Below are 13,088 nucleotides of genomic sequence, written 5' to 3' on the forward strand. Positions count from 1 at the left end.
GTCGATTAGATCATGAAAGATCGTGTTTGCTGTGCGCTGGAAAGTGCTTCCTGCGTCGGATAATCCAAAGGGCATGCGAGTAAACTGAAATAGCCCTTTTTGAGTGCGAAAGGCTGTTTTGTGAGCATCTTTCGGGTGTAGTGGTATCTGCCAATAACCAGAGGCCAGGTCGAGAGATGTGAAATATCTTGATTTACCGAGCTGATCTAGTAAATCATCTAGGCAGAGGATAAAGATCATGGACAGTGACTTTATTTAAAGGTCGGAAGTCAATGCAAAATCGATAAGTGCCATCATCCTTGCGCACTAGATGAGGTTCAGAAACCCAATTACTATTAGATGGCACAATGATTCCTTTCTGAAGCATATCTAAAACTGCCTGGTCGATTCTTTCTTTTTCCAAAGGAGACCTTCGGCGAGATGCCATGCGTACAGGAGGGGAATCTTTTGTGTTGATGACATGTTGTGTGGGGAAATTAATTTGTGAGGTCTTGGGATTTGTGTGATAAAGGGTGGGAAACTTCCTTAAAATGCCTTGAACATCATGCAGACGGTTGTGAGCGTTTTCTAATGTGACCTGTGTGTGAATGATCGTGGGGTTTATGTGTGAGCACATCATTAATGGGATTGGAAGTGAAGCAGGCAACATCAGCTGTTGGGTATCAAAATGTAATTGGGCCTTTGTCTTGACAAACCAATCACAGCCTAAAGTAATGGGAAACAGCTGCCTAGGCAACACATAAACAGAATGCTGAAAAGTGTGCTGAGCTAAAAAGAAAGTACAATGAGCTTGAGTATGAGAGTGATATACTTGTTGGTTATCACCAAACAAGACCTGGATTGAAGGTGCTGTGGTTGTGCGTAATCCTAACTCCTGAACTAATTGTTCACTAATGGATGAAATGCTACTGCCTGAGTCTAGAAGAACTTCATGAGATGTGTTACCTAAATGGGCTAAAGTTGAACACACCATGCGTTTGGAAGATGAGGCGGCCTGAATATGCGGGCGATGCTCTTCCTCCAGCACAAGGCCTAGATGTTTTCCGGCAATTCGGCTAAGGTGGCAGCATCAGCAAGTTGTACTTGAGCATTCTGGTGGTGTTGCTGCATACGAAGCTTCCTGCAATGCCGCTTGATATGGCCATAGTTGTTGCAATAAAAACACTTAGGGCGTCCTTGGTCATCACGTGTAGGTAATGCTCGTCGGGAATTGATTTGAGAGTTCTGGATATCAATATCCATGGGTATTGGAGTTGATTCTACTAGTTGCCTCTGTGCACTTGGTTGAGGAACCATAGCCAGTGGGGCATCATTATTAGTTGAGGCTTCGATACGTTGTGCTATCTGAATGGCAGCATGAAAAGAGGTTGGGCCTTGATCCCATACTCGCCTGGAAATGTCATGACGGAGGCGTGGCCAGAGGAAGAACAACTTCATTTCTTCAGACATCGTGGGGTCAGCGCGCAGTAAAAGCTGATTCATTCTGACTGCAAACTGAGCTACCGGCTCAAGATGTTGTTGCCTCAAAGTGTTGAGCTGCTGAAGTGCCGTCTGTGTGATATTCTGATGTGCAAAATTTTGTATCAGTAATGTTTTTAAAACTTGCCAATCACTTTTAATTGCTTCTTGTTGCTGGATGAACCAAGTTGCCGCGACGTTTTCCAAGAGTGTCCGAATCTCCATGGCCTTCCGCTCATCAGACCATTGATGGTAGCTCGAAACATTTTCGAAATGGTCCAGCCACATCAGTACATCTTCAGTTGGCAGCCTAGAGAATGGTTTGGGTCTGATTTTGGGATCAGGTTTGTGAGTGTGAGGAACGCTGGATAATAAGAAATTGAGCAGGGTTTGGTTTGTGTGATTCACTTGTAGGAGCATGTTGGAGACGGATTGAAACATGTGCTCCATCTGCACAGGCTGTTGCACGGGTTAGGTTGTAGCAAACTCTGGATGCATAAATGCATCTTCATACACAGGTGACTGAGCAGATTGGCGTGGTGAGGCTGAACGGCTCATGATAGCGTTCTGAGAGAGTGGAAAGTAAAGACTCTGCGTTAAGGAATTTTGAGCAGCAAATTAAGCGTACTAGGCTTGGCGAGCAGGGCCAGAGAGTAGGCGCATAGAGTGGCGTGCCCGTCTCCTCCACCAATGTAGAATATTCAGTTTAGCCTGAAACCCTCTGCCTCGCTCAGCAGAGAAACCTCTCTTTATTATTCTCGTGTGTTACATCAAGATCTGGATGGTTGGCTGCTACCTCAAGAAAGGTGAACTGATCTAGCCTACGTGGAGTTAGTTAGAGCTCCCTCGAGTTAGTTCCTCCACAATATCTTGGCATTCGAGTGTTCCAACTTGTTGAATTTTGATGTGCATGCTAGTTACCCTACCCATCGCGTTGAGCCCTCACGATGGAGACTTGCTTCTCTGCTCACTCTGTTCGTCGCTCGACAGCTGCAGCATCTCCACGTTGGGTTGGAGGGCCCATTTGGTGGAATGTCTGGGGGTTGCAAATGGGTGCACCCTTGGCCTTAGGCATGCTGCGGGCACAGGGACTGCTGGGAGGGTCCCAGTTCTATGTGCAGGACAGGGTTGCTTCGGGGATGGGACGCTCGATTGCCTCGCTTTGGTGGTGAGCAGAGCTCAGCACAACAAATTTCTGCAGCTCGGGCTTGGCGGTTGCCCCCCTCCTTGTGGAAGAAACAGCCCCAATTTTTCTGTGTTCCAATTGCATGCGACTCGGGTGTGTTTCTTGGGCATCGAATGTTGAAGGTGGTTCTTGTTGCTACTGGTTTGGGAGGGCTGGGAAGCTGCTGGTTTGGTGGATCTATTGTGCATGGTTCATGGAGGCTCCATGCATGTGGGCCTAGAGTTCAACATGAGATTGGATGCGGTTCTAGTGGTGTTGTTTCCTGTTTGGGGGGAGTTCCACTACACGCGGATGCTCGGTTTGGATCTTTTCTTGGTGGTTCCACAAAGTTCTCTTGATTTGTTGGTCTGATCCTTTTTGGTAGATGCCTCTTGAGGAATGGCGGGCTCTGGTGGCAGAAGAGCCCCCGTGGTGGCACCTTTAGAGTCCCTCATGGGTGATGGGGACTATGGGCCCCGGCCCCTCTTCGGCATGTAAGCTTCCTTCTTTCTTGAGGGTGGCACCGTGTTCAGCCATGATCAATGATGTTGTTCAGGGTGGCTCCCCTTCTATAGCCGATGTAATTGGGCTCTTATTATCATGCTTGATTATTGTGGTTTGGTGTTGTTGATCTCAACACCCTGGCTCGAGTGTGAGCAGGGTCGTTGTTTGTAAATTTTTGTGTCCCATTAATAAAATATCACTGACATATTGTGAGTCTTGCACACACAAAAAAATAATGTGCGTGCTTGCAACACAAGGGTGATAGACCCAGTGATCCGGGAAAATTTGCACTTTGAGCTCATTTTGTCTATGGAAACATTAGTTGCAAGCGCTGATGTCTGAGGTGTATTGAGGAAAAGCAAAAAAGAGTCCAAAATTGGACCAGGGTAGTAGTGCATATCATTTCCATATGGTGTATAAGTTTTGCTAGCATGTGGATATATAAAAGTGGGTCTATGTGACCATATTTGCCACCAAAAATCTATACAAATTCACTAATTTGGCTCCATAAATCAACGAGAAACACTATGATTTGCTAGAATTAAGGTTTGCACAAAAAAATTTATTGGAGATTGTTTTACACTAGTGTCGAGTAAGATTAAGACTTAGATACTATCCAGAGATGGAACAAAAATCCACCATTACGAAAAATATGAATCCCTTAGGGACCCTTTGGGATTAGGCTAACTAGATGCCAGCCAATAGGAAGAGGAAGAGGGTGGTGGATACACTCTATGCCCTTAAAGTAATAGGGGGTCAAAGTAGTTTTACAGTTCAAAAAATGTGCAACAAAAAATCCTAAAATTCAAAAATATTTAAAATATTTTGAAACATCATTTTCTACTCTCCAAAGTCGCCCCTAAACTATTGTATACCTAAAATGTGATTTTCCCTCTCTAGAATTCTTTTTTCAAGCACTCTTTGATTGCAACCATCACACTCACCCTCTACTCCAACACTCTCTCTATTGCCATCTCCATTGCAACAGCAAGGAAGCTCCTCTCTCCTCCCCTCTCACTTCCCATTGCCACACCAAGCAAGGGTCATCCATATTCTCCTATCTCCATTGCGGCACCAACCACACTCCTCCCTCTCTCTGCCACTACCACCTCCCATTGGCACACCAAGCAAACTCATTCCATTTCTCCCACCTGCATTATAGCAAACAAGCAAGTTCCTCCTCCTCCTCCTAATTTCCTTTACTCACTTATGGCAAGCTCTACTCCCCAAAGGCGGCCAAAGGATGAGATCATAGCACTTGCATGCCACAACACAAAAAGTATAGATGGTGAATGGGTTCCACAAGAGTTCACAAAAGGTGACTTGGGTAAATATGCAACCATCTGCTATTGACCCTCACCATATCCAAATTCTTGCTAACTTGTATCATCATTGGAAAGGAAAGCTCCGTGGCTTCAAGAATCGCAAGCACAAGGGGACCGTAGCCATTGTGCAACATGTTTTCTCAATGTCAAGCATGCAATTGCAACAACAAACTTGATTATGAGAATACAAAGATGGGTGTGAAGTCATAGTGGAATCCTTTTATGGATTCATATTTATGTTTTGGCTTGGTTTTGCAGTCATATTTCCATCTACATTGGTGGAGGAGCAGCCCTTCATATTTTGACCGTCGACACATCCAATGCTCTACATGCAAATATTGGAGCAATAAATTTTGCACACCTTTGCCCATGCATCTAATGCTGATTATGAGAGAGCCATTCCAAGATTTTGGCTATGCTTCGCCTTCCAAAGAACTCCCATTGGCATGTGCTTTTGTTAAATTCAACTTTGCTTTTGCCCACCTCCAATAACCCTCCTTGCTTGCCTTAATTTGTCGAGGGAGAACAAGAAACCTCAAATCCCACCATGCACTGCTTGATTTCCATGATTATGGCCGCCTCGAGGTCTCAAACCCCCGCCAAGAGAGATTCCCCTCTTGTTTTTGCTTGCTTTGCCGGTGGGTTCCGAGAGAGAGAGAGAGAGAGAGAGAGAGAGAGAGAGAGAGAGAGAGAGATTTCTTTGTCCTCGCCTTGCCTTTTTGGATCTCCCTTGCTTTGCTTGCTTATATCCCATTTCCTCCTCTCTCCTTTGTGCCTCTTCTCTCCCGAGAGAGAGAGAGAGAGAGAGAGAGAGATTGAAGCCTTGCCTTCTCCTCTTTCAAGGTCAAGAGAAAGAAAACCGCGTTCTCGATGAACCTTCATTCCCTCTCTTAATCCCTCTGTGCTCGTTGTTTTCTCCTTCTCCCAATACTCTTCCATGCTTCACTATAATGCCCCTTCAAGACCCAAAATTATCTTTTTAATCCCTCCTCTTTGCCTCTCTATGGTAGTCACACGACCTCGTGACTGATGTGGCATGGGGAACGACCCTATGACGTGGTAGGGCGGGTTTTGGACTAGGGCCAACATTGGAAAAACTGCCACCAAAACATTGTGCAAGGCCTTTTGAGACTTATTACGCTTCTTCTTCAACCTCATTGGAGGGCTATGGAAACCAGCGCGAGCTCACAAAGCTGCGTGCTCCATCTCGGCACAGCCACTTTCCTCTTCTTTTCACATCAAAAAAGAAAACCCCTCTCGCTTCTTTATTCAATTGGGCGGCTAGCCCTCAAAGGGCACCGCATTGGGCATATACATCGACCAAAGTCTTTCCACTACCATGTTGGGCATTCCCTGCAATGAATGCTCTCCAAGAGTTGACCTTTTTAATTGAAAGCTCATCAAGAACTTTATGTGCTTTCATAAGGTTGCCACATTTAACATGCATAGCAACCAAAGCATTGCCAAGCCATTTGAAACTCTCTTTCCATTGCCCTATTTGGCATAATCTCGCACCCTATGCTCCTGGAGCACATTTGTGCTTTTCGAAGAACACCACATTTGACATACTTGTCAATCAAACACTGCCAAACACAACATGTTTGGCATACATCTCGGCTAAAGCATTGTTGATCCTCTTATTTGGAATATTGGGCATATCTTGGCAAAAGCATTGCCAAATACAATATTTGTCATACATATCAATTCCAAAGCACCATATTTGGCATGTATATCGACTAAAACAGTGTTGAGCTCAGGTTGTTTAACTGCATGCACCCTAACTTTCCCTGATCATAGATGTCCAAAATTATGAGGAGAACTATTTTGGCCATAAGTTGAGCACTAAATACCCAATTTGAGCCTTCTAAAGCACATGTTGTAGCCCAAGCTAGAAACTATCAACCAAACCTCTATCCAACTTCCCCCGCACACATCCTGAGGTGGATCCAAGAACAATAGAATTAGCCCTTGGAAATTCTTGTATTGTCCATATCTTTCTCGTTCGGACTCCGATTGATGAGCCGTAAAGGCGGGCATGGGGGTGGAGAGCACTACAAATTTGGCCTATTAAGCCAAATTTTCACATCATTGCATCTTATCTTGCAGAAAGAAACCTCATTCAATGGCCTCTAAACCCACATTTAGCATGCACTCTATCATCCTGATGTCATAACAACTTTTGGAGCAAATCAGAAGTTTGGTAAACCATGAAAATGCATACATATTCACAACTTTCACCTTGTGTCCGCAAAGCGCCATGACATTGCAAACACCTTGTTGTTCTTGGCACTCCTCAAGCACTGGGTAGGGTAATCGAGGATAGGGCTCATCGTGGGCACAAGAGCAGGAATCGCGACAGCAGTAGAGCAGATACCACATCAAAGATTTAAACAATGTGTAACTTTTAATGCACTAGTAACTTGTGTGTAGCGGAAATTGATAACATAGTGAGCATTTCATTAAGAACAAGTTCCTAATGAGCATAGAGAGAGTACTTAATTTGAGAAAGCAGCATAGCAATTTACACCTAGCTAATTTGGCATTGACAATACTTGAAAAGAGAGAGAAATAGAACAATTGACAACAGTTGAGGACCAGATTTACTTGGAGCCGGTCCACCCTACATAAAGGCTTTGTATTATAGCTTCTTCGATCAAAGGAGACTTTTGTACAATACAATTCTTGTTCCTTGATAAAACGCATTAGTGCAATGAAGATGGAAGCTTCATGCACCAAACTATGCTTGGAAACCACACCTAGTGTCCCTAGCCTCAGTCCCAAGACCTCACACACCTTCAAAAGTGATGAGAGCTAGTAGGAATGAGGATAGATTGAGAGGAAGAAGATGTATCTTATGAGAAAAGAAGTATTCTCCTCACATAATCACTCTAATAGCATAGCTTAGCTTAGTAATTAGCATGGTAGAGGAGATGAGCATGCCATTGAAGCTTGGCTCTTGGTTGGATTTGCATTCCATAACCAAGAGTTGTTGGTGTAGGCCTCTACTTCTCAATGCTTGGAGAAGGAGATGGAGTTCTTCTTGCACACATGAGTTGTGTGTGTGTGTGTGCATGTGCGTGTGCGTAGCATTGTGTTAGATTAAAATGAAGCCCTCTCTCTCTCTCTTCTTGGTCGACCCCTCTTGCTAATTGCTCATGCTGGCCTCCCATTGGCTCTTGCAAAGCTTAGCCAATCACAAATTAGAAGCATAGTTGATAGCCTTTTGACAAGTGTCCCCCTTTCCCCTTTTGTGAGAGCTTTAGCGAATTAATAATTCAATTAAACTCTCATTGGACCTCTTAGTCTTCTGGCCAATAGGAATCAGGCAAGCCATTGCGCAGTTGAATGCTCATTGGACCCCTTGGTAGACTGTTCAATAATCTTCTGGGGAGCTTAATTTCTATTGGTTCTTTTATCAAGAATTTTTTAATTGATTAGACTAACTTTACTCTAGCATTATTCTCATTGGTCCACCTCTATGGACATCCAATAGGATTTGAGAGGAGATTGGGGGCAACTGGCCTAGGATCCAGTATTCCCTTTGTGTAAAGGAGAATCTTTAGAGTGTGTGTGTGTGTGTGTGTGTGTGTGTGTGTGTGTGTGTGTGTGTGTGTGTGTGTGTGTGTGTGTGTGTGTGTGTGTGTGTGTGTGTGTGTGTGTTTCTCTCTCATACCCTGCTAAAAGGGCTCGCTCCCTGCTTCCTAGGGATGTGGAAAGACTTTCTAGTCTTCCCATGACTATCCAATTTTCCCCTTGCTTTGGCCATTGGACAATTGAGTTAATTTTTGGAACTTTAGCCTATGGAGAATTGTGGATGGTGGATCTGGCATCAAATATGATGCCTGAGTTCACTATGATGGCTTTAGGCCTGCAGCCTACTCAACCTGCCCCTTTCACAGTAACATTGGCCAACCATGTGGGCATAGTGAAAAAGGTGCCTCTACAGGTACAAGATTTCACTTTTAGTTTGGATTTTGTTGTCATTCTTCTTTCACAGCTGGAGGGAAGATTTCCCTTGCTCATCAGTAGACCATGGCTGCGACACACTAAAGCACTTCATGATTGTGAAAACGATGCCATGTGGATACATACTCCTGGCTCCCCAATGCAACCCATTCGCCTAGAAGGAGGCATGGACCCCAAAAGTGCAACATAGTTCTTTGTCCCTAGCAACCAGCCTTGAATTGGAACAGCCTACTCCACCTGACGGGTCAGACGAGGATCTGTTAGAGTGGTTGGATGCTACCAAATCTATGCCTTGTTATGGAGTCTCTATTCACTCTTTGCCTGAAGGTACACCCTCTTCCAATGTTTCCACAGTAACTAAACCTAATGAGCCACCTGAGCCAGCTCAAAGGTTGAAGTTCATACAAGCTACTTTTGATGCGCCCTTGGTGGAAGACTTTGAATTTGGTGAGCCTATGAAGAATCATAGAAGCGGGAAGAAATCTCCTCTATAGGAGTTCACACCCCCTCAAACATCAGCCCCATTGGTGTCTGCTTCTCGGACCTGAACAAACCTATCCTCTGTGTCTAGCAAAATCCCCTCCCAGAGCCCGTCTTGCTTGATGAATTCCCTGCTCCTGATAGTTGTCTTGCTCATAATAGTTCTCTTTGTCCTCAACCTACACCATGATCATAATGATCTGCTCCCTCCTTGCCCTTACCCAACCCCCAACTCGTCCCCTATTCCAAATTGATCCCCCCAACCCTCTCCCAGCTCGCCCCTCCCAACTCGCCCCTACTCGCCCCTACCCACCACCTCTCTTGCCCTTGTCCCTACCCACCCCCTAATCGCCCCTACCCACCCCCTCCCTTTGCCCTCACCCCTGCCCACTCCCTCTCTTGCCCTCGCCCCCCCTTCCCTCCCCCTACTCGCCCCTACCCACCCACTCTCTTGCCCTCGCCCCTACCCACCCCCTCCCTTTTCCCTCGCCCCTACCCACCCCCTCTCTTGCCCTCACCCCTTCCCTCCCCCTTCTCGCCCCTACCCACCCCCCTCTCTTACCCTCGCCCCTACCCACCCCCTCCCCGCCCTCGCCCCTGTCTAGCCCCCCTACCCACCCCTCGCCCCCCTCACCAACCCCCCCCCCCCCCCCCCCCCCCCCCCCACCCAGCTCACCCCTACCTAGTCTCTCCACTCGGCCCCCCTACCCACCCCCTGCCCCTCCCATACATGGCCCGAGCATATCTCTTTGCTGTGGAGCCTCATTCTGTTTTTCCAATTGGGATTCTTGGACTATGCAATCATACTGGATTCCTGCCTATTCAAAGGCTAAAGGCGTTTGCAAGCAATGCAGTGTTTTTAACTCCACTTTTGAGGCATGTAGGGTCATGGTTGGGCCTAGCACCTGCTTCAAGAAAGACATACAGATGCAGTACCTAGTGGTTTTCTTTCAAAAATTTTCAGTATTTCCTCTCACCGAGACAATGAGCAGTATTGTGGTGGGCACCTGTAGCAGGCTATAGTGTCACTTTCATAGGATATACAGTTAGTACAGTTGGTCTAGTCTGGTTCACACTGGACGGACTCTCTGGGCTGAGCAGCGACACATGGCAGGGATACGATGGTGGTTCTAGTGGACATCGTGGCCAGGTCACCTCCACCACTCAGCCTAGAGATAGACTTAGATGGATGACATTTATGAGCCATTGGTGGCTCTTTATGGTGGGACATGAGGAGTAACTGTTGGGATATAGAGATCATCTTCTTCATATATGGTCTAGCGTCATCATCTAGAGTAGCGAGTCTATACACACAGCACCTCTACACCATCTCAACACATCTGAGCCTCGACACCCCCATTGTACCTGTGAGTTCTGGGCTGGAGCTGAGTGTGTTGCCAAACCAAAGTCTATATTGGTTCTTTGAGATAGTCAAGTCCTATGTTCTAGTCTACTGTTGTGTCTCTGTGTGATCAATTGTTGTATATTTTGTTCCTTTGTTTTCAGTTGTTTGAGTGAGATTGTTACGCACATAGCACTGAGGAGCACCCACTGTAGAGAGCATGACACACTATCCACGCTACAAGGTCTTCCCATGTACCTTGAGTAGCAGGGGACTATTTGATCTTCCCTCTGTCACCTCAAAAGGGGCTTCTCCCATGGAAGTATGTATAGTGTTATTGTAAGCATACTCCACTAAGGGTAAGTACTTCTCCCATTGGAACTTTTAATCTACTTCTATGACATAATCTTTTAGTAGTTCAAGAATTGTTAGGTTAGCTATTTCACTTTGGCCATCCATTTGGGGAAGATAGGCTGAAGAGAAGTTTAGCCTTGTACCTAAATTCTCAAAGAGACCCTTCCAAAAATTACTGGCCATTCTAGGATCTCTATCCGACACTATGGGCATTGGCAAGCCGTGGTACTTGAAGATTTGTGATATAAAGAGGGCTGCCATTTGATGGGCCTTGGTAGTCTTTTTGACAGGTATGAAATGCACTTTTTTGCTAAACCTGTGTTCTATCGTCCATATTCTTGTATTTCCCATGGATAGACTTGGGCAATCCAAAGATAAAATCCATGGATATGCTCTCCCATGGTGAATTAGGGATTGGAAAAGGTTGAAGCAATTTAGGTTGCTTCCCTCTATCAAACTTTGTATTTTGGCATACTACACATTTTGAAACATACTCTTGTATGTTTGCTTCATGGTAGGCCAATAGAAATATGTTTATATCACTTTTAGGGTAGACTGAATCCCTCTATGCCCTGCATAAGGAGGAGCATGAGATTGATACACTACTTTCTCACGTACTGAGTTAGTACTGTATAGTGTATTGCCATAGAGAAGATAACCATCTTGTAGGGTAAATGGTTCTTCCTTCTTCTCTAGTGCAAGGGCTGAAATCACATCTCTAAAATCAAGATCGATAGCAAACTCATCTATCATAGAAGACAGGTCATTGTGAGTTTCTATGAATACCGCATTCACTCTTGGTTGTCTTAAGAGTGCATCGGCCACTTGATTATGCTTGCCAGCAATGTGAGCAATATAAAGATGAAATTGCAAAAGGAAATTTTGCCCACCTCATTTGTTTGTTGAAGAGCTTGGTGTGCGTCATGAATTACTTAAGGCTTTTGGTAATCCGTTCGTAGAATGAAAGGAGTCCCCAATAAATAGTGCTTCCACGAGTCTAGAGCATGTAGAACTACTAAGAGTTTATTCTCATATATTCCTAGAGCTTTCTCAATAGGGTCGAGCCTTTGAATTTCATAGGCTATGGCGTTCCCTTCTTGGTGCAAAACAGCTCCAAGGCAAAAACCACAAGCGTCACATTGGACCTCAAATGGCTTTGAGAGATGCGGCAGTATAAGCACAGGTTGAGAGATAAGCTTCTCTTTAAGCTTTTTGAAAGTATTGTTCTCCTTGGTGGACCATATATACCTAATATTTTTTTGTTAGGTCATGTAATGGTCCCGCGATTTGTGAAAACTTTTCTATGAAGCGTCTATTGTATGCACACATACCTATAAAGCTTCTTAGTTCATGCAGATTCCTTGGGTTAGGCCATCCTTTTTTTACCTCTAGCTTTGATGGATCCATTTGGTTGCCATCTTGAGAGATATTGTGACCTAAATACTGAACCTCCTGTAAGAAAAATTCACTTTTCTTTCGATTAATAGAAAGTTTATTCTCTCATAAAACTTGAAATATTATGTGGAGGTGTTGTTTGTGTTCATCTAGTGAATTAGAGTAGATGATTATATCATCAAAGAACACTCCAGTAAAGGTTCAGTGAGGCCTAAATAGCTTCTCCATCAAACGGTTAAATGTGGCTGGTGCATTGGTCAAGCCAAAAGGCATGACAATGTACTTGTAAAGACCAAATGTAGTGCAAAATACGGTCTTTCAATGTCTTCCTTATTTGATGATAGCCACTTTTTAGGTCAATCCTACTGAAGTAGGTCAACCCCTGTAGCTTATCAAATAGGTCTTCTGCCCATGGAATGGGAAACCTATTTTTTATTATGATCCTATTTAGTGCTCTATAGTTGACACACATCCTATATGTGTCGTCTTTCTTTTGCACTAATAACTGGTGAACAAAATGGAGATCAGCTAGGCCTAATCATGCCTTTCTCAACCAACTCATGCACTTACTGCATAATCTCCTCTTGTTGAGCTTGAGAAACTCGATAAGGAGGTTTATTAGGTGGTGAGCTTCTTGGAAGAAGTTCAATTGCATGGTATTCATTCCCTCATTTGGGAGGTAGTTCACAAGGGATATTGTCAATAAAAACATCTCAGAACCCCTTGAGGAAATTGGATAACACTAGTTGCTTTTGATTGTTTATATTTTCTTTTGCTAAAGCATTAGGTTCATTTTGAGAATCTTTAACAAAAATCATGTACACATAAATAGAGCTCTTTATTGAATTATTGAAAGCTTGCTTATGTACAAGGGGTATGGTACTGCCCAACTCCTTAGCATCTATGTACATATCTTTTTCCCTGAACCTAAAGTACATTTGCCTTTCAGGGAATTTAACATTGGCAGCTATGCGATCAAACCATGGTGCCCCTAAGATTACATCCTCATGCTTGAGAGGAGAGACGAAGAAATCCTCCCTGTCCACATAGCTTTGAACGTGGAGCCTCAATTTCCCAATTAAGGGAGTGACTGAGGCTT

At 44.5% G+C, this 13,088-nt stretch overlaps 1 protein-coding gene across 1 annotated transcript; it reads right to left on the minus strand.

The window, feature by feature from the left end:
• Window positions 1-1,032: 1,032 nt before the first annotated feature.
• Window positions 1,033-2,016, minus strand: LOC147425494 (uncharacterized). Its single transcript, XM_086500521.1, has one exon. The coding sequence runs from the start codon at window positions 1,906-1,908 to the stop codon at window positions 1,033-1,035; it is 876 nt and encodes a 291-aa protein (XP_086356647.1). The 5' UTR covers window positions 1,909-2,016.
• Between the last annotated feature and the right edge of the window lie 11,072 nt (window positions 2,017-13,088).

The sequence above is a fragment of the Adiantum capillus-veneris genome, chromosome 25, assembly GCF_014529385.1.
Source record: "Adiantum capillus-veneris isolate H3 chromosome 25, ASM1452938v2, whole genome shotgun sequence".
Taxonomy (NCBI): domain Eukaryota; kingdom Viridiplantae; phylum Streptophyta; class Polypodiopsida; order Polypodiales; family Pteridaceae; genus Adiantum; species Adiantum capillus-veneris.

Bases quoted from the DNA above. Each gene is read 5' to 3' on its own strand.
- LOC147425494 (XM_086500521.1), bottom strand. From the start codon at position 1,908: ATGGAGCACATGTTTCAATCCGTCTCCAACATGCTCCTACAAGTGAAT.